At 42.8% G+C, this 21,670-nt stretch overlaps 1 protein-coding gene across 4 annotated transcripts; it reads right to left on the minus strand.

Annotated features, from left to right (window-relative positions):
• Positions 1-245: 245 nt before the first annotated feature.
• ankrd12 (ankyrin repeat domain 12) lies at positions 246-17,726 on the minus strand. Of its 4 annotated transcripts, none has more exons than XM_010776070.1 (12): positions 17,586-17,726; positions 15,307-15,457; positions 13,523-13,594; positions 13,010-13,150; positions 11,550-11,753; positions 11,113-11,255; positions 10,494-10,641; positions 5,208-9,649; positions 4,086-4,184; positions 3,683-3,826; positions 2,339-2,434; positions 246-1,276 (listed from the first exon to the last, which is right to left on the minus strand). In XM_010776070.1, exons 1-12 carry the CDS (start codon positions 17,643-17,645, stop codon positions 1,091-1,093), a joined length of 5,886 nt encoding a protein of 1,961 aa, XP_010774372.1. In that variant the 5' UTR covers positions 17,646-17,726; the 3' UTR covers positions 246-1,090. The 4 variants fall into 4 exon arrangements, with proteins under 4 accessions (XP_010774372.1, XP_010774371.1, XP_010774374.1 ...); XM_010776069.1 differs by having other exon boundaries at positions 5,208-9,667; XM_010776072.1 differs by lacking the exon at positions 13,523-13,594.
• Positions 17,727-21,670: the final 3,944 nt, after the last annotated feature.

Below are 21,670 nucleotides of genomic sequence, written 5' to 3' on the forward strand. Positions count from 1 at the left end.
TTCTTTATGTTATCGACCGTTGGATTCAGCCGTTATTTCTCGCGCTGCACGATAAATGAAACCAAGTCCAACCATTTTAATTTCACAACAAATAAAATTTATTCAATTATATATTACAAATATGTACAAGTCATGTAACAAGTAAATATTAAAATAGACATTTTTTAGAACTATTGTTCAAAAAGGCATTATGTTGAAAAAATAGGTTTTGTTGTGATCTCACATTGAAAGTGTAAAAGTATGTGTTTTTTTCCCTTGGAAGCCACAACAGACTGTAAATGTGCGCGAGACACGATGGACAACACACGAGGAGTGAGGCCGCAGAAAGGGACAAAAAGCTGGAACACTTCAGTAAACCTCACAAAGTCCACAGTACAGCTCTTTAGGAAACAAGTACAAACAACGCAACGCATGCACAGCATTTAATTGCCAAAGTCAAAAAACACCAGCTGTGGCGTGGAGCTCCAGGTGAGGAAGGAAACCAGAAAAAAGAGAAAACAACGAAAGCCAACACGTGCTTAAGATCTGAAGCAAACAACAACGAGAAGAACAAGAACACCACGGACGAAGCAGAAGATATAAAACCCAACTTTGGACATTAAACATGAGACGGGACAAGTTTACAATCAAAATATCTATTTTTTGTTTTTACAAGTTTAAATCAATAATTACATGACTATTTACAAATGCACAATTGTTTTATGTATAAAATAAGTTACAAAATTAAGAGCACAGTCTGTACACAATGTATCAACACTCACTTTGAAAACAATTGAACTCTTTTCAGTTGTGTGACCGTGCTGCAGGAGGAGCCGGTGGTCCTCGTCCACACGTTGCTCCTCCTCCTCCTCCTGACCCCCACCCCCCCCCAGCGTCTGGGCTCCTCTGGACCTCCTTCTCCTGCAGGAGGAACCGAGTCCTCGTGCCGGTTCGGACTGTGAGAGCGTTGGGAGTGAAACCATCTCTTTTCTAAATGCTCGTTGTGTTTCACCGCCACATTCCAAGTGCTTCACATTTTCTTCTTCTGTGAATGTGCTGCCTCTCGTGTCCGGGATCTGCCACCGCCGTCAGAGCTCGTCCGTCCCGCCGCTCATATCGGGGTGAGGTCGAAGTCGTCGTTGACCTCCACCAGCGGGATGTAGAACTCTGGGATCTCGAAGATGCTGGTGGACTTGTATGTGGCCAGGTCGAGCTCCTGCAGTTTGAGCTGCCACTCCAGGCGCTGCACGGCGTTCAGAGCGGCCGCCTCGTGCTGCTGCCGCATCAGGAGGCACGTCTGAGGGGGGGGGGGAGATACTTTAATTATTTTATACAACCAAATGTTCTTATTTAGTTCAACAATGTCTTTTTTTCAAGGTAGAGAGAAGACCAAAGACAAACATGTAAAAAACCAGCAAATTGTATTTATTTATTCCACGCATGGCAGCCATTTTAAAACAAAAAACATGTACACTTATTCCGGTTTATTTTATAGCGCATGGTGGAATGGAGAAAATACAATCTTATTTGACCTGCCCCGTCTTAAAATAAATTACAAAAAAATAAAAGCAATACTCTTTCAGTCACAGTTGCTTACAAATACTGAAACATAAAACCAGAACACAATCTAAAGTCAACTTCATACCATCTAATTACGCTTTCTTTATACATTTTCTTAAACATAACAATGTTCTTACAGCCCTTTCAATCATTCGGCAAAGAATTCCACTTCTTCACGCCAAGAGACACACATCTGTTTTATCTGCTTTCAAACTGATGCTTAACATTTGATTTCCTCCTATGAAATGAATTGCAGTAACAAAGCAGTTTCCAAGCTTCTCGACTTTTATACATTTGATTATAAACACGGTATATTTAGAATGGTTAACAATTAATTAATCTACTCCACTGCGTAATAGATTACTATTTGTTAGATTTAATCTCTGCCTCTTCTTTGTGTAAGGATAGTTAGAAAACAAGGGAATTTTAAGCCAAATATGCTCTAACTTTGGAACCCATCATCTACTGTAGCCTCGTATTTATCTCTTTCATTTTTAAATGTATATTTACAAAAACAAACGAGGATCACAGATGATGTTCCCCATCACTAACATGGAAAGGGATCCATTTATGGTTGGTATAAACAGGAGGAATGTTTACAGCCTGCCAAAAAAGCAAATACCTAAAACTTGGATGGACAGAGTAAGAGATATGTGCCGGAGGGTTTCCATGAGGAATACGGGAGAGAACGTTCCCAGAAATTGAGAAAATGGATAACCAAAACAATTAAAAGACAAATTTGCTTTAAACTTGTAAGAGAAAACATGTGAGAACACAGTTAGAATCCCAGCGATCTTACCTTTAGTTTGTCGAACTTGTCGTCAACATCTTGTAACCAAGACATGAACTGCCTGGCGTTAAATCGGTCTCTCACTGACGTTTTTCCATCCTCGCTCTGTGGAACAAACACACAACAACCCATCAAACACACAACAACAACAACCCATCAAACACACAACAACAACAACCCATCAAACACACAACAACAACCCATCAAACACACAACAACAACAACCCATCAAACACACAACAACAACAACCCATCAAACAACAACCCATCAAACACACAACAACCCATTAAACACACAACAACAACAACCCATCAAACACACAACAACAACCCATCAAACACACAACAACCACCCATCAAACACACAACAACAACAACAGCCCATCAAACACACAACCACAACCCATCAAACACACAACCACCACCCGTGGTTGTGTGTTTGATGGGTGGTTGTGTGTTTGATGGGTTGTTGTTGTCAACAACAACCCATCAAACACACAACCACAACCCATCAAACACACAACAACAAAAACAACAACCCATCAAACACACAACAACCCATCAAACCCACAACAACCCATCAAACACACAACAACAACAACTACAACCCATCAAACACACAACAACAACAACCCATCAAACACACAACCACAACCCATCAAACACACAACAACAACAACAACCCATCAAACACACAACAACCCATCAAACACACAACAGCAACAACAACCCATCAAACACACAAACACCCATCAAACACACAACAACCCAACAAACACCCATCAAACACACAACAACAACAACAACCCATCAAACACACAACAACAACAACCCATCAAACACACAACAACCCATCAAACACACAACAAAAACCCATCAAACACACAACAACCCATCAAACACACAACAACGACAACCCATCAAACACACAACAAAAACAACCAATCAAAACAACAACCCATCAAACACACAACAACAACAACCCATCAAACACACAACAACAACAACAACAACCCATCAAACACACAACAACCCATCAAACACACAACAACAACAACCCATCAAACACAAAACAACCCATCAAACACACAACAACAACAACCCATCAAACACACAACAACAACAACCCATCAACACACAACAACCCATCAACACACAACAACCATCAAACACACAACAACACAACAACCATCAAACACAACAACCCATCAAACACACAACGACCCATCAAACACACATCAAACACACAACGACCCATCAAACACACAGCGACCCATCAAACACACAGCAATTAACCACTGTGACGAACTGAATGAAACATAAGTCTCATTAAGAACCTCAAAGGTCACGTACCTGGACTTCTTGAGGCATGTTGTACACTTCAGCGTCCAATAAAACGGTACAGGCACTGAAAGGCAGCGTCTGATTGGCTAGTGTTCTCGCTGCCCGGTAATGGACTCGTAGGACTTCCTGCTCATTAGAAACAATCAGCTTTTCCTGAAGGGGAGGAAGACAAATTCATCTGATTGATAAAATGCAATAGTATGTGGTATGGGTGGTAAGTCTTTTTAATGCTCTGACATCCTTGTAAAGTCAACACACTGATAACCACACCGTTTCAAAATGTCAAGAGGCTTTCCAAAAACAGGTATTTCTTTAACAGTATTTTCCATTTCAGCTTCTACAAGCAGCACTAAAAACATCTTGGAGGTACTCCACACAACCAAAACAAAACCCGTTGAGTAAAAGTACACACCCTTTCAATGCTGTGCTGCAGTCGGAGCTTCATGCGGAAGACCTCCTGCTGTTTGAACATCTCCTTCAGCTGCTCAGGTAATGATGGAGGTGGAGTAATCTGTTCAAACACACAAGAGAGAGAGACAGAGAGTTTAAAACGTTATCATCGCTGCAATGACACGCCTGATGACTCACCATGCAGATGTCAGCAAGAAGAATGTATTTAACATGTTGGTTCAGTTTCCTTTACTTATTTTGTGTGATGATATATAAGCAGCACCCAAGAGGTAAGATATTAAAAAGGACCTTTAAGTGCATGCTGAGATTTGGAGCTGGACGATATGATCTATAATTATCACCACAAAGTTTATCTTTTAAATACAACATTATTTTATGTCGATATAATTTGTCCTGTGTAAAATGCCCTACTTTTTTTTTTTGTATCACATTGTGTCAAACTCATTCCTTTTTAAGTCAAGTTTTAGTTGAATAAAAGTCTTTAGTATAATCAAAAGATTTGTTTTGCCTTTATTTAGTCAGATTATATTGCTGACTGTTTGCTGCCACTGTAATACAGATATAGCAAGAAGCAAGGAATATGTCACAGCTGCACTGTTAATAGTTTGAGTCTCATTTATCGTAAATGAGACAGGTAAAGTTCTTCATTGGTCTTTTTCCGCCAACAGTACTGCATGTGATATAGTCACAGTACGTTGGTGTTGCTGTGTCAGTGTCTTGTGTTAGTCATGGAGAAAAAAAGGTTGTTGACGAACATATTTAGTCACCATTTTTGTTAAGAAATGTCTTCAACATGTGCAGGATGTGGTTATTTATAATTAATGCCATCAGAAGAACACTTCTTAAGCAACTTAAAATCAGTTTTACCCACTGCTGCTGTTATTTGTGTTTATGTATTTTTCCATTACTCTATTGTCCTAGACTTCCAGCTACTGTCTCTTTTGTTTTGTACTCCAGAGATATCTTTTCACATATTGTTCAGGTCTGTTTGGGACTGGGGAAGGGGTACAAGTGTAAATGTGTTGATGTTTGTTGTTGTCTTTAAAAAAAAAAAAAATCTAAAACAAATATTTCTGAGGAAAACAAATCAGTTTTAGCAATATCTGAAAATAAATGAACTCACTGTTGGTATGCAGATCTTGCTGAGCGGGTTCCCATCTAAGAGGTAGGATCCGTTGAAGGTCACATATTCATCGTAGTACTGCGGGGGCTGCGGGATGACGCTGCACAGCACCTTGCGCTTCTCCTCGATCTTCCTGCGGATGTGCAGGAACTCGTAGTACGGGTTGGCCCTCTCCGTCTGGTACGGCTGAATCTCCTCCAGCTTCACCGAGTCCACGATGGCCGCCAGAGACTGCTGGCCTTGCTCCTTGTCCTGCTGCTGAGTGGTGGAGCACGACTGCGAGCACGACGCTTTGGGCATCTTTCTCTTGCGTGGATGGGGATGGTGGATGTCCATTTCATCTTCTGCAGAGCGACTCTTGAATTTAGCGCCAGAGGAATCAGAGTCTCGGTCTCCAGATTGTGGAGAGGAGCTCCCCGAGGCGCTACAGGTGCTACTGCTACTACTACTACTGCTGCTGCTGCTACTGCTGCTACTACTACTACTGCTGCTGCTATCATTCCTCGTTACCGATTGGACGATGCTCTGCTCTTCACCAGCTGAAGATGACTCTGGTTTCTCATCGGGAGGCGTCACCTCCATCGGCTCGGAGCTGGCCTCTGCTGTAGCCTCGGAGGATCCCTCTGTAGCGAAAACACCCTCTCCTGAATAACTCTCCGTTGAAACAGCAGTGTAACTGTTCTCCGCGCTCTGAGGGACGTCAGTCGTCTCCTCAGCTTTGTGCTCAGGGCTCGCACTATAGGACGCCGTAGCAGCTATATAGTCCTTTCTCTCCTCCTGAGCATTTGGACTTGCAGCGTCGCCTTCAGGTCTTGAGTTCTGGCAGTCTTGGTCATACACATCCATATCCTCTGAAGAACACTTGGACTCGCTGCTTGGTTGGGTAAAGCCCGGCAAGGACTCTCCTGCAGAGAAGCTGGGAATGTGCGAACTCGTGGAGGGAACAGGACTTCCTCTGCTGTCTACCTCCATACTCTCCTCCTCTTCCGCTCCGTCAGCACTCTCTACAGGTTCGTCTTTAAGCTCAGACACGTGTGTGGTGTCTGGTTCTGTCAGCTGCTCAGTCTCGTCCCCAGAGACAATGTCGTCCTGCTGGAGGGGCTTTGAGTTTGTGTCTATTGCTTCAGCAGGTAGACAAGCTGTAGGCGTGGCTGGTCTATCTGAATCCTTAATGTCTGCTTGTTGAGTCTCTGTCGGACATGGTAGGTCCTTCACAACAGGAGCTGCGGAGGAAGGAAGAGTTATTTCTTTTTCTGTTGAGCCCGTTTGAGAGGTACTACTCTCTGGAAGTGTCTGGCTTTGACTCGGAGGATCTGTGTTTGATATTAGTGCTGTTAAACCAACAGGAGCTATGGCTTCTCTCTCTGTGGCTGAGTCAGCAACTGCATTCAAACATTGCTGTTGACTCTCCTCCGTTTCTGCCGAGGTCTCTCTTGTTTCCGGCTCCTCAGTAGTTTGGCTCGGTTTAGGCAGACTTTCAGCAGCTTTACCTTCCGTTGAGGAGTTGGCCTCCTCGTCCAGAATAGCCCTGAGGTACGGAGACTCATGTCTGCCGGGAAGTAGTGTCCGATTACTTTGCGGGACGTCAGGAAGACAATCTTTATCGTGAACAGACGGCGAACTGGTGGCTTGGATGACGAGGGAAGACTGGAGGAACGCCGGCTGGGAGTCTGAGGCTTCCAGGTTCACGTCGGAGTCGTATTCAACATGTCTGGGCGTTAAAGTCGTCGCCTGACACGAATCCTCCGAGCTAGCAACAGATATCAAGGAGACAGACCTGGACATGATATCGCAGCGATCGCTCTCCGGTCGAGGTGATCTGGTGAGACAGTTCTCCACCGCTGACATGACCTTTGCGCTGATGGAGGGCAGAGTCTTCCCATCGAGCGACATTGTTCTGGGGCTGGTGCCATCCTTCAAGGGTTTATCTCTGTTGTGGATATCAGACGCTTCAGAGCTTTTTGAGCGCATGAGCTCCTTACTCAGGCATGGCTCGGCCTTTGTTCTGTCTTTGGGTTTGGACTTCCCAGGATCTGCCAGAGGACGCTGCTTAAGCCTTTCCCGCTCTTTCTGTTTGATTTTCTCCAGGTGTTTGCGATGCCACTGCTCAATCTCCTGGTCCTTAAGGCTGAGCATTCGCTCAAAGCTGGTCTGCATCAGGTCATCGTTCACAAGCCTTTTCTCTTTGGGCTTGGCGTCGCGTGTTGCCGGCGAGGCTTTTGATTTGGCCTTATCTGCATCCGTGTCATTGGCTTTGGCCTTGTTTATTTTGGCCTGCTGGGAGCGGTCTTTGTGCCGCTCCTTATCCTTGTGTTTATCCGAGTCTCTGTCCCGGTCTCTGCGGTCGCGATCTTTTTCTGGTATTCTCACAACTTCCTCCTTTGACTTACTAGATAAGGACTTGCTGCTCTCCGACAGATAGCTCTTTTTCTCTTCTAGAAGCAATTTCAGATTGGAATTTGAGGAAATAGTCCCTTCTTTTATTTTATCCCTCTTTTTTCGTTCACAGTCCTTCTCTTTTGTACGATCAGATTTGCTGAGATCTGTGTTCTTCTCAAGAGCTTTTCCTTTCTTCTCAGAGAGGGTGCGCTCCCCAACACTATACTCTCTGTCCTGCCTCTCCCTGTCGGACCGCTTGTCAAACTTATCTTTGTTTTTCCGGCTGTCCTCGTGCTTTTTAGTTGCAGATAAAGATTTCACTTTCTCATTTTCTTTGCAGTTTTTATCTCCAGGCGAGTTGGAAGCGATGGCCGCCGTTCTCTCTTTGTCCTTCCAGCGGTCCACGGAGTTCTGCGGCTGCTCAGTTTTGTCACAGTGCTCCGCTTTGACCCTTTTTTCCTTGTCAGGGTATCTTTTCTCCATTTTCTCTGAATCCTTCTCCTTCCCTGGCAGCCTCTTGTCAGTTTTCTCGCGTGAGCCTTTTTCAGAGAGCTCCAGCTGTTCTTGATCAGCTGTGATCCCACTTATGGGTTTCTCGTCTGTCTCTTCTGTCTCCTCAGGAATCCGCCCCGAGCCGTGGCAGTCCACTCTCTCGTCACGCTCACTCGGCTTTGAGTCCTTTACCTTCTCCTCTTTAACAGCCGCCGCCTCCTTCCGCTCTTTTTTCACGGCCTTGTCTTTTTCCCGCTCCTCTCTCGGCCTCTTTTCCTTGCTGATCGAGTGCTTCTCCTTCGTGTTCCTCTCCTCTTTGACAGGAGGGAACTCCGAGGTCCTCTGAAGGGAACTGTTCTCGTCACCTTCCTTTTTCACTGGCAGATGTTCATCCGTCTCGTCGGTTTTGAAAAAGTTCTCTTTCCAGAACTCTCTGTCAAACTCCAGATTCCTGTGGCCGTCTTTCCGGGCTTCCTTCTGCCTGTGGCGGCTGCGCTCTGCCTCGTACTCCCTCCTGTGTTTGTCTTTCTCTTTGTGTTTAAGTTTATGCTTCTTCACCACTTTGCCGTCCAGGTCCGTCTTCCGTAAGGCGCCTTCAGAGCCGTCTACGCTGTTTCCTATGCTGCCGGCGTCTTTGCAAGGACTCGATCGACCGTCGTCCCCGTCTCCGCTCGAGTCTTTCTGTTGATGTTTGCTTTTCTCCTTGTGCTTGCACCCCTTGGTGCTGGAGCCCTCGGTGCAGTAGTCTGCCTCTGGGTAGTGGTTGTATTTGACACCGTCCACCGGACAAGAGCTGTCGCTGATGGAAATGCACATCTTAGTATTTTCCTGTTTGAGCGGCGTTTGTTTATCCGCCAGGCTGTGGTTCAGTTTTGGTGACTTTATGGACGACAAATGGAAGAGGTGGACGGATGAGTCGTCTTTCGGACTGAAGGACATCTTGAAGGAGTCTTCCTCCCGACCTTTTTCTGTGCTCTCTGACACAGTCGCAAGAGAGAGTACCAACGTTTTGCTGTTCTCCTTCCCATCCTCTTGGTTTTCCTTGTTTTTAATCTGGCTCTTGCTCTTTTTCTTGACTTTGCCTTTGTCCTTTTGCTCAGACATGTCCTTTTTAGACTTTGTCTCGGTCCTGAGGCTCTCGGAGCTCTGAGAGCAGGTGGGGGAATTCCTTTTCTCTGGAAGGCTTTCCATTTCGTCGCTGGACGTATCCGAGCTGCAGTGGACACGGGGAGTCTTTTGCTTTTTGGACTTGGAGGATGAATCCCCTTTTCCACTCTGCTTTCCTGCTGCCACATGATTCCTTTCCTTCTCCTCCTTCCTTTCCTTCTCCTCCTTCCTTTCCTTCTCCTCCTCCTCCTGCTGCCGTAGTTCCCTCCGGAGGACGTGTCTGTCGTTCAAGGCTTTACCGAGATCCTCCTCCTCTTCCTCGTCCTTGAACTCGTACTCGTCCAGACCGGGAACGGATGATGGCGCTTTTGAGACGGGTTTGCCATCCGAGTCCTTTTCGGTATCGGAGTCTTCCACGTTGTCATCCACACTTGAAGGATTGACAGACGGAGGGTCTTCAGACTCTGCAGAGAAGACGACATCTATTTTAAAATGACACAATGAAAGTCAATAGCAGTCAATATTAAATCACACAAACATAATTGAAGATTACACGATACATCTACACTGTAACATATTTCTCTAAGACAATTTAAAGTATATTATTACATTTCCCTTGGAGGCAAGAAGTACTAAACGGAAAATACAATCAGAATCAGCGTTTATAGAAAAGTAAGGGTTTAAAACATACAAGGAATTAAAGTTACTCTTAGTTTAAAAGAGAAATAAACATACCGATGAAGAATGGGACTAAAATAAACTAGAATTTGCTTACTATTCGATAGACCATTAACCATGTACATAAAAAGAAACACTCAAATGTAATCACTTCATCATTTTAGCCAACTTGTGTGATATTCTTGAGTTATGGCCCAAAACGTGTTTCGTGAGTTCAAAACATTTTTAAACAACATTTTAATGTGTTAGTATTAAATGTCAGTGTTCGCCCCCCAGCGCGCCGCTGCTAGGGGGCGCCAGCCAGGTACCAAAAAAAAAAAAAGTTCTTCGCACCGCTGCTATGACTCCATCCTAGGGGAAACACTGAACGTTATAACCATATTTACGACGATGTATGTCAGAGTAAAGCCCTAAACACATTGTCGTCTAAGCCGTCTGGATCATTAACAATGAACCAAAAACATGCACACACCAGGTGCTTTCCAAGTAGTAATAAAGTAGGTCTTCTACTTATTGTGTTTATCTTTGTGTGTTTGAATTATACTTTTTTGGATGAATAAATAAATAATTTATAAAATAAAATAAACTTTAAACGGGAGGTAGGCAAACTCCAAAGTACTCTCTTTATACCTGAAGAGCTTTCCTCCTCGTCCGACAGCGGCACCTCTCCCTTCAGAAGCTGCTCCAGCTCCTGAGAGTCGGCCACGTCCACCGGGCGCTCCCCGCGCTTATTGGCCTGGAAAGCATTACCGCCGTTGCGTAGCAGCAGTTTCACAATCTGTATTGAATAAAGGAGTATTAAAACTCTCACAACGTACATCAAGGCTTCAGACAAATGTAAAAAAACAGAGTTAAAATTCAAATTCAAGTTAAAATAGCAGCAATCTTAAGATTTTGAATTGGATACAACTCTCGTTTATAGCAATTCTTTTACAACTAATTTCTAATACAGTATGACCCTCGTTGTTTTAAAACCCTAATATATATATCATTATCATAGATGCAGCAAATCTTTCTAATAATATACACTTTATAAGTTAGAAAACCATATACAAGAAGTTGTTTTTAAAAAAAAACTGAAACCAGCTCACAATATGTTTAATTGTCTAATCATTAATTTCCTTGACTTAACTTGAGTATAATTGCTTTTTATGACGAGATGGGATATGACGTAACCATAATCATTATAATAACATGACCACCGTTAACGTCTACATTATAGTTAGGATTATTCGAGTGAAGCTCTTACATCCGTGTGCCCGCTGCTGGAGGCATCGTGGAGCGGCGTGTCGTCGTCCAGCCCCTGCGTGTTCGCCTCCGCTCCCGCTGATATTAACACCTTGGCCACATCGTAGTAACCTAGATTACAGGCTTCATGAAGAGGAGTCCAGCCTGAGGAGGGAAATAAAACAAATAATTAATCAACTGATAACATCAAAAAGCCATTTGAAATCTACATCAAAAAGCCAGATTTTTGTTTGTTGATCAGGCAAAATGTATCGATATGGACATCAAATAAAAATGCACAGGCGATAGTGAGATGCACACGGTCTGTTTTGATTGTCTCATGAGACGTCACCTTTGACTAAGCATCTGTTATTCAGCTGTTGTCGGCTACATATCAGTAATAGCTTCCATGCAGCTACGATGAAAGCCGTTAAATGATCACTTCCCGAGGGATCGTACCTGCAAAGTCTTTGACGTTGACGTCGGCTCCCAAGCTAATGAGCTCTTTAACTTGCTTGGCGTCTCCCCGGATGGCGGCCATGTGAAGGGGAGTCTCCCCTCGCTCGTTCCTCTTGTTGACCTTGTCCTTTTGTCGAGACGAGGCGCTGCTGGGGACTTTCTTCTGCACAGGGGTCGTTTGAGAGGGGTGGCTGGGAGTAGAGTCTGTGCACAGGCAGAGAGAGGAAAGCACTTAATTGATGCTCGAAGCAGACGCCTGTCACAGGTTGAGATAACCGCCTGAATTAATGTGCAAGTCACTGGATCAAGCAACACAAAGAAACTGGCTTCACTGAGAACAAGAAAGACTGTGCTTATACTATGTGTTGGTGTGATTCGGCACGTTTTTATTCATTGAATAGAAAGACATTTCAGTAAAATATGTAAAGATTGATACTAATTTCCTTTTTGAATTTAAAGCTACAGCCAGCAGCTGGTGAGCTTAGCATAAAAGAGTGGAAACATCTAGCCTAACTCGAGCCAAAGAGAACAAATACAGAAATATTCCAGAATCAAATCATTTTAATAAAGCATGCTTTGTATTTTTCCACAGATGTTGCTGGTAGGTAGATTGCGACAGAGCCAGTCGAGCTGTCCATCTTTCTCTCATTTGTTTATTTAAAAAGGAAAATCTACAGTTGGCTCGATTGCTCTTTCTTGGGAGGCTACATCCACACCTTGATTATGGTATAAAATACTTTCATTGAGACAGGGGTACTGAGAATAAACTGCATATTATTAAACTAAAATCCCTTTCAGTCACTATGCTAAGCTACGCTAATCGTCTGCTGCCTCCAGCTTCACATTACATTACATGTTAGAAGCTTTTATCCAAAGCGACTTACATACTCAATACTGTGGACACCGGAGCAATTTGGGGTGAAGTGTCTCGCCCAGGGACACAACGACATGTGGGACTCAAATTTGCTATTCTCTGATTCGAAGATCAGCGCACTCCTTCATTTTGAATATAGACGTGAATGTTATCAATATTCACAGTCAATTCATATAAGCCTATACGTGAATGTGTTTATTTCCCACCGTTTCAAACTGTTCCTTTAATGAGCATTTGATTGAGCAACCGCAGTGACACAGGTTTTACTGGAACCTAAAAACCTGTGTGTACTTGTTTAGTCAGCATGTATGTACTAATTGGTTTAGTCTTACAACTATTCAGAACCTATTATTAACAAGATATAAACCCAGCAAACTTTCCCAGTTACATATTACAAAGGTAACCGCACAATGTCCATTATATAAAAGCAGCAGTTTTTACAGTTGAACATTTCCTATTCTCAAATAACCTTGACATTTTAGACGGCGTGTTCTTGAAAAGCGCCCGGCGGCATGACTCATCCCCTAGTAAATGTGCTCCGAGCCTTCTTGAGGATGTGGGTAAGGTGAAAGGACAGCACACAAACCTGGACTGTTGGCAGTCATCTGCATTAGGAGAGCCATCTGTTTTCGCTCTGACAGAGGATACCCAAACAAAAGGTTGGGAGCCTGGGACTTCTTGCCCCCAGCCTCCTTTTTCACTTTCTTCTTATCTGGTATATCTTTATCTGCAAAAGAAAAACAAAGAAAGATGTTAGAGGACAGTCCGAAAGACAAGTAATTTCATCGTCACAGTGACACGTTTCCCCTCTTTCGCTTGCATCTGTAGAGAACGCGGAGAAACAGATGACAAGCATGAGGTTTGAAAAAAGGGGGAATTAAAAAAAGAAAGCATTCTCTTAAGCCAGCCAAGTCCCGCCCCCATCGCCATCATTCGGTCGTTACTAAACACAGACATGCGTGAGCTGTAACACGGGCAGATGCAGGGCGGAAACACACACACACGTGCATGTGTGTGTGTGTCTTTACAGCAGCAGCAGCAGCAGAGTGACGTGACTTGTCGAGGGCGAGGGGGCTGAGGATCGGGCTGCAGCGATTACCTGCGTATATCCTGCAGGGAGGCACTAATCTCTCTCCCCAGGTCTCACTCGACTGGCCTGGGTCTGAGTCATCTACAGTGCAAAGCAGAGAGGATGGGGAGGGGAGAGAGGAGGGAGGGGAGAGCAAGGGAGGGGAGGTGGAAGGGTGGGAAAGCACTGCATTAACGCTCACTCTCTCTCACACCCTACTCCTCTCACATGTACTCAAATTCAGACACTCCACGCACAGATGAGTCATGGCAACACAGGAGAGAAGATCCGACGTGGTCAGTGGAGTCGTTACTTCAAATGTTTCCTTTATCTTCCGCTCAACACAGGACCTGAGAGGGAAAGGCTGCAGGAAGGCAAAGCCACCCTCCATGCTAGTTTAGCTTTAATGTGCAACATCAAATAAACTCAGTTTTTAAAAATGGAGGGTTCTCGTTTGTTAGGATGACGCAGGACTAGGGCTGTGCGATTATGGCAAAAATCATAATCACGATTATTAAAAACGATTATCCATTTACTTTGAAAACATTCATTTATTGAAACGAAAAATGTGAATAGTATGTTTTTAATAGTTGATTACCCTGAACTTTAAGTATAACTCAACTGAAAACCCAATTAAAAAAAATTAAAAAAGAAAAGTTACTTTTTTTTTTTACTAAAAATAATAATCGTTTTATTTTGATTACGTTGTTTTCGTAATCGTTGCAAGCCAAAATCGTAATTGAGATTAAAATACGATTAATTGCACAGCCCTACGCAGGACCACACAATGAAACGCTCTACAGGGGAGATGAAGGGAAACCTACCGGACCTCAAACAGTCTGTAAAACACAGTACTGTAATTACAGATTACACTAACCTATTTTTAGCTCTTAATTCTGATGTAAACAGAGAGTTAAACTTCCAACTAAATGACAGACGATGAATCGTTTATTTACACAAGTAAAATAGGTAGGATTAAGACATCCAGTTAACAATGTCTCCAATGTGAGGCAGAGCAATTTAGTGAAGCATTGTATTTAAAACATTACGATGGCCACCAGGAACTCAAATGGAGCAACTGCAGTTCCCATGCCAGGTCTTACTGGAGAATGCTGCTGTTGTTCACTTAACAGAACTACCCTGCCTGTGTCGTTTTAAAAAAGGTCTCAGGGGTTTCCCAAACTAGTTGAATAGGTCATTTTTAGCACACATATTCAAACAAGAGTAAATGGTGCATTTGTTGGAGATGTGTTTAGTGGTGGGGTGATACACACTTCGTGCCCTAGAAGTGTACTGCAGCACGATGGTTTCAGTGCTATTAAGTCGACATAAACTACCTCGTGCAACAGCCTGGTTTATCGATACATCTTTAGACACAATTGAAGGTTTATTGCAAAACAGAATAAATATATGAAGGGCTTTTGGCTACAGAGACATCAGGATTTAACTGAGGAATATTAGGATTATATAAAAAGGGAACTAGAAGACAATCTAGTTTTGTGTTAAAGAAGGGGTTGGGATTCCTAACTATTCTCACAACAAAGTGAACAGCCACAACTTGAAGGCAAGTAGAAGAATTGATGCTTGATCCATTCTCTTTAAATCAACTTTGTTTATTTCTCGTTACTCAACAAAACAGTCCATAAGTTCATGTCAGATTTTGACCCTGATGCGGAAGAAGTTTAAGCCCCCTGACCCTACAGACAATCCCTAAAGACAACATGAGACGACAGGCCAGCAGGGGGCGCTGTGAGGACATGGCAGCCAGCCAGCAGCATGGCTGGTGAGAGAGGAGCAGGAGGAGCAGCTCTTACCCGTGTCCGAGTCTCGCTCCTCGGCCCGCAGCGGGCTGGCCGTGAAGGAGAGCTTGCGCTTCATGGAAGATTTGGATTTCCCTTCCTTCCCCAGCAACTCTCTCCGGTCCAGCTTCGGAGTTTTGGTGAAAGGGGACAACTTGTCTTTACTCTGTCGGAGAGGTGAGGTGGGGAATTAAAAAAATTAAAACAGGCATTTCAAAAACACAGCAAAGGTGTGGCCATGTGTGACTAAGGTCTGTCTGTGTGTGTGTTTATGAGTGTGTCTGTATAAACAATACAGTCATGACAGTAAATAAACTTAGGCAGCCACATTTGAAAAGCTGTGCTAACTAGTTCAACAATTGAAAAGGTTAAAGCTCAGCATGCAGGTTGCACTTCAGTTACGACTAAAGCTTTCTAAAACATGACGCTGACAAAGTGCGGATGGTAGAACCAGTGACTCTGCAGCATATTGTTTGGGTCCTGCAGGCAGCAGGTCTGCTACCATGACTCAGAGAAATCCTGTTACGAAAGCTGGGTACTTGCCAAGTGTTGAGTGAAAGATCAGGAGTGACTCGTTTTAATTTGTTTACACAGAAGGATGATTATATTCTGCTTATATTGTTCGGGGCACTGGGTTTGTTACAATGTGAGAATTTGTGCAAACAACCTGAGAAATATTAAATGCTAATAGGCGTATTAGATTAATGGCTGCCATTAAGGAAACGGGTGTGACACAAAGGCTGCCCTTTACACATGGTGAAAGAAGCAATTAATAAATTATAGGTTATCATTTAAAAAAAACGGAAAGCATAGTCTGGGCTATAATTAAACAACTCAATTTACAAAACAGGAACATGTCAATTTGATCCCTCCCTCATGCAGCTGCCATTTTCTTTCATGGATGCAACGTCGGTTTTATTTTTCATGTTCATATAGAAGCTGGATTCTACAAGTATGGAAGATGTGTATTAAATCTGTACGCGCAGTTCATCGTACGCCACCCAGTGATAGCACCCACTGCAGCAGGCCTCAACATTACACCAGTAATGTCTGTATTTTATCACAATGTCTTACAATTCCAGTTACTTGCACTCTGATTTGCAGAGAAGGCTCTTTTTTTCAGTACTAGTCCTTCAGTGAGCAGCACTTTGGTGCAGTAAAATACATTTCTGGCAGGAGGAAAAATGTCTGCAGTGTGGTGCTTCTTTGATCTCAGAGAAGCAAAGTGCCAGCTGTGCAAAGCTGAAGTGTCTGGCAGTGGGGAGGGTTAAGATGAGACACACTTTAAAAATAAAAGCAGACGTATATTGTCCTTCTCATTTATGAAGAAAGGGATTATTCAGTTGTGTTCATGTAACAATACGGGACGTGGGATATTGTTCGTGAATCACATCTGAAATAATAATGATAAAAGCATGTCACCATGTACATGTGAGGCCGTTTGAGCGCAGAACAGGTAAAGGTAATCACAATAGGTAGGAGGTTAAATGCGGCAAGTACCCAGATGTGTGCATCTTAAACACAGATCTACTGTAACAGCGAGCGGGAAGTGAGGAACTTATAGACATGTCGAAAAGACTTCGTGCTGTAAAATCATGGAATGAGCTTCCAGAAGATGTAGTGCAGGCGCCTTTAGTTAAATCTTTTAAAAATAAATCTGATAAATGATGTTTGACAAAGAATACTTAGAATGATAAAAAAAAACTGAGTTGTGATTGTTTGGTTCATCATAATTGTTATTTTAAAGTATAGTGATTGAACAACTTGTTGTAATTGAAGTCTGGTGTATGCACTGTACCCGAAGATCTTAAATAAATAAATGACGAAACCAGATACAAAACGTATACACTGAGGGATTTCCTGACTAAACAGAGGACTCTTGCTAGGATGTCAATATGCTTTAGAACAATATGTTTACATCTGGAACAAACTACTAGAACCTGCAGGTCCGCTGCAACTCTTAAATCCAGGCTGAAGACTTTCTTTTTGCCGCTACTTTTAACTTAATTATTCACATCTTACACGGCAACTTTTATTCATCTACCTGTTATTCATGTTTTATTATCTTTGCTTTTTAAGGTTTCTAATGGGTTTGATGCTCTTAATGTTTTTTATTTTGTAAAGCACTTTGAATTGCCTTGTGTTGAAAAGTGCTATATAAATAAAAGTGCCTTTAGCACAGTTGCATCGTGTAGCCCTCTATGCTAACAGTGAACATGAAAGGAGGGCACAGTGATAAATAGTATTATTCTTTGTGTCATCAGTGCTAGTTTATATTGCATGTGTTCACATACCTTCTTCCCCCCCTGTTTATCCACCATGGCTCCATCTCTGTCGCTCCCAGGTTTGGCCATGGTGCGGCACCTGACTAGCTGCGACAGCTACAGCTCAGTCGGTTCATCATGCACCTGGAGACAGAAAACCACAGCAATGAGAAACATTCCCTCGCTGCCACATCACTCTGGGTGACAGTTACACACGCAAGGACAAGAGGCATGTTTAAAATACAGTAACAATTACATTCTTCTGAGACTGTTTACAGGCTGGACTCTCAGCTAATAGCAGTGGAAACAAGGCCAGTAAGGAAAAGTCAATTAACCCTGAAGAAAGCTGGAGTGGCCACTCGGCTGTGTCTAAGGATATACTTTGAGTACATCAGTAATCAGGGACTTTTAGTGAAATTTCCATTCCTCTTCTTGAGAAAGACCATAAAAAGAAACATGCAGGGAATAACCACACAAGGCAGCATGAATCACAGCTTTAGGGACTCTTAAACTCTAAGAGGAAAACATCTCTGAACACTGTCACTATGGTCTACTCATCATTGTAACCGAGCTTCTCTCTGATGTGGTTGGTGTCGGTGAAGTCACACATGAAGCAGAGTCACTACGAGCGCCTGCAGTGACGAAGGAAGTGCAACACTCAGCCGAACATGCGCACAAAAGGCGACTTGGCATGTGTCAGTTATCTTGTCACATGAACATCGCCAATTTCAGTCACAAGATCCTCTTTGTGGTGTACTTTCCATGAACTTTCCCTGCTTCTCTTTTCTTTAACACAGTCTCTCAACTGATTTGAACGAAATAGCATATTTTGAGCCCAATGAAAGTACCGCAAACTGTGAACTCTACATTAGGAAACCTGAGAGATTCGTTGTGAAACAGCCTCCACCGAATGAATGGGACAGCCCCATTACTCAATCTGCATCCAGATACAACTTTACAATAGTCCTAACACAACTCGAATGATTATTTTCTGTATTGCAGCCATTCACACAGAAAACAAGGTTTTTACTGGGGTCGCCCACTCTGCTAGAAAGAAAATCCCAATTCAAGGGATTTCTTCAGCAGGTTTCCCCCATCAGCGCCGTCTTGATTGAATAATGGAAGTATATTGATTAACCCTTTACTTGTTTTTTATTCCACTGGCTTCAGCTTCTTAAAATGTGAGTATTGACGTTTTCATAGAGTATAATTACAGTTCCCAGTATTCATTTGGGTTTTGTCCTGTGAGCCTGAGAAACTGCAATTGCCATTTTCCCTTTAATTTGTTAAAAATAACAATAAAAATTAAGCAAATGACTGTCAGGGTTTAGAGCCGCATAATTATAATACACAATTTCTTTAAGCCAAAAATTGCCATTTAGTACATGATCTTAAAAAGGTGGGGTAGTTAAGAATGGAGAAACCAGGTCGAGTGCGCTAGAATTTGAAAATACACTGCCGATAAGAATCTGCCACTTCCTTACAGAGCCCCTCCTCCAACACACACGAACGCGCATATGACCAATGAGGGCACGAGATAAGTTTGTGCACAGATGGAAGGCTGACAGGCAGGTAGGCCATCCAGTTATTTTAGCCAGGCCGGCTCAGATGATTGGTTTTCTTTTTACAGCGCCACGGCTTCCACAGATGATATTTTTGTATGTATTTATTGTCACAGCATTTAATGTATTCATTGCTATCGGGATGTTAAGAGCATTCCATGGAATATAACAAAAAGTGTTTGAAGTGAATGACCTACCCTACCTTTAAATAATTAAATGTGCACTCATAATCAGTTGGAAAAATAATGTGGAATCAACTCAACGTTATGTACAGCTTTCCCTTTTCTGTGGGTTCGTATACATGTTACAGTTCAAAACTGACAAGACAAGGGAAGCCACAATCTCAAAATGACCAGCTCTCAAAAGTCTCAAAATCTCAGAAGTACATGCAAGACTAGCAACTGTGCTCACCAACGTGACCAAATGCTTGGAAATGTTGCTTTTGAATAACAACCAAGACAGAAAGACAGAAGTAATGGACTACAGTGTAAAGCTTCTGCCTTGAGAACCAAACACAGCAGACCTATAAAATAGTCAACAGTGACGCAATTAACTGCGATGACAGTACAATTAATCCTTACACAAGTACAGGACAAAATTAAAAAAACAGACAACTGTGGCTGAATGCACCATACTGTAGTCCTTAAAGTATAAAAATCAGTCATTATGATAACAAGCCCGGACTAGAAGTTCATATAAACATCCCCTTAGCATGCGACAATTATGTGGCTTAATTGAGGATTTATGGGGGAAAGCCACATGACTTACAAGTTTAAACAGCTCAAGTGCATCAGGACAAAAAGGCTTGAACAGAGAATCAAACAAGTTTAACTTGAATTTCCCAAATATAGGTACCTGTGATTTTTGTATTGTATTTTCCCAGGGAAAATGTAAAAGTTCTTTTCAGCATTATCTGACTTTAATGACCAAAATAATGAATCACTGAAATGTATGATGACGATAACCAGTAGGCCAGTTTTTTTTGTGTTACCAAATATGCAATTAATCAAAGTTAATCAAGCTTTTCGTATTAAATATTGATAAAAAAACTACAACACTTAAAATGATTAAGCGTTCATTTAGACAGCTGGGCAGATCTTAACAGTCGCACATAACCGTTGCCTTGCCAGATAGAATCCAGTCTGTCTGGTTTTCAGCACTAAATTGCCACGAATAGGAAAGCTAGACTCCTCAGAGGAATCCAACATTTTGTTTCCTCAGATACCTTTACAACCTTTGCTGATCCTAAGTAATAGCACAGTGTTGACCGGTATCACAGCCCTGCAGCTGAGCTGAGGCCAGTGAGAGGTCCGTCATTAGTCAGCAGATCGCCGGTATGCAGCAGCATCGTCATTCAGGCGGCTGAAAGGGAGAACTGAGCAGCCCAGAGTGAGCACGTTGGTGTAAAGAGGCTAATGTAAGGGGGGGGGGTATTAAAGCGGTATGGACAGGCCGGGACCGGACCAGAAATTACGCTGACAGGACTCCAATCTGGCCCAGAGAAGAGGCGATGAGGGTGTGACTATAATTACAGAGGTATTTGGGCAATCGCCAGTTTGGCATTCTCGTTCACTGCCGATTCATGAGCAGATCAGGGCCGCATGAGCTCCTGCGAGCGCTGCCATTAACCTTGGACTGTTTCAAGTCTAGATCAAACCGAGCCTCGAGGACTACTACAGTTCACAGAGGCTGAGATTAGTTTGACATTGGATCCCTTACAGCAAAAGCAGTAAGAGCAACAGTTATCTAACCCACTTAAATCCAATGAAACAGACTATCAAAGTGCAAAATCACGACTGTGAAAGGATGAGATATCTACAGCAGAGAAAAAGGAGCCACACTAAAGAGGGGGTAGTTTGAGATGCTGAGGCGAGAATAGAAATATAATTCATCACTTGTCTAAAAAAAATTGTCACAGGTCATATTTATCTTGTTCTGATGTTTCGCAGAACACGCAAATAACAGCATAATTCAGAAAAATTACTCCGAATAAAATAGAAAAATGACAATAATCATTACTTTGAGCCTGTGTTTATAGACCAGTCGGTCCAGCTCTAAGATACAATCCCTCTGTCCAGGTCACTCAAACCACGTGCTGTTTGCCATGTTGCCAAAAATATTGTGACAGTTTTAGTGGATGACTGGTGGCCATCAGGGCCGGAGGTCAATTTACTTTTCAGATTATGCGAATTAAATATACATATATAACACAGTTCCTAAATGATCCCCTTTAAAACCGGACATAACGAACACTAGTAATGAAAAATGTTGGTCTGAATTCTTCAAATACTAAATATACTGCAAGTCAAGTCAGAGAAACCCTGAGTTAAGTGCGATGGCTGCACCGCTGGTCCCTCTGAGAAGCAGATGTCTCTCTGTATTTATTTATAACCTGGTGTTCCTGCACTTTAACTCCACTGGTTCCTCACTAACAACAATAACAACCTTTTCCCTGTAGGGCTTGAGCATGTTGGCCCTGACAGCAGAGCGGTTGCTGTTCTTGCATGCGTGCATCGGTTTGGGGGTTTGAGGAGTTGACAACCCATCAAACAC

Source organism: Notothenia coriiceps, unplaced genomic scaffold (assembly GCF_000735185.1).
Source record: "Notothenia coriiceps isolate Sejong01 unplaced genomic scaffold, NC01 NC01_scaffold00016686, whole genome shotgun sequence".
Lineage (NCBI taxonomy): Eukaryota > Metazoa > Chordata > Actinopteri > Perciformes > Nototheniidae > Notothenia > Notothenia coriiceps.

Bases quoted from the DNA above. Each gene is read 5' to 3' on its own strand.
- ankrd12 (XM_010776069.1), bottom strand. From the start codon at position 17,645: ATGGCCAAACCTGGGAGCGACAGAGATGGAGCCATGGTGGATAAACAG. The intron at 10,642-11,112 runs GTAAGAGCTTCA...TATTCAATACAG, and splicing joins CCAGCAGCGGGCACACGGAT to ATTGTGAAACTGCTGCTACG. The intron at 1,277-2,338 runs GTAAGATCGCTG...CCCCCCCCTCAG, and splicing joins ACAAGTTCGACAAACTAAAG to ACGTGCCTCCTGATGCGGCA.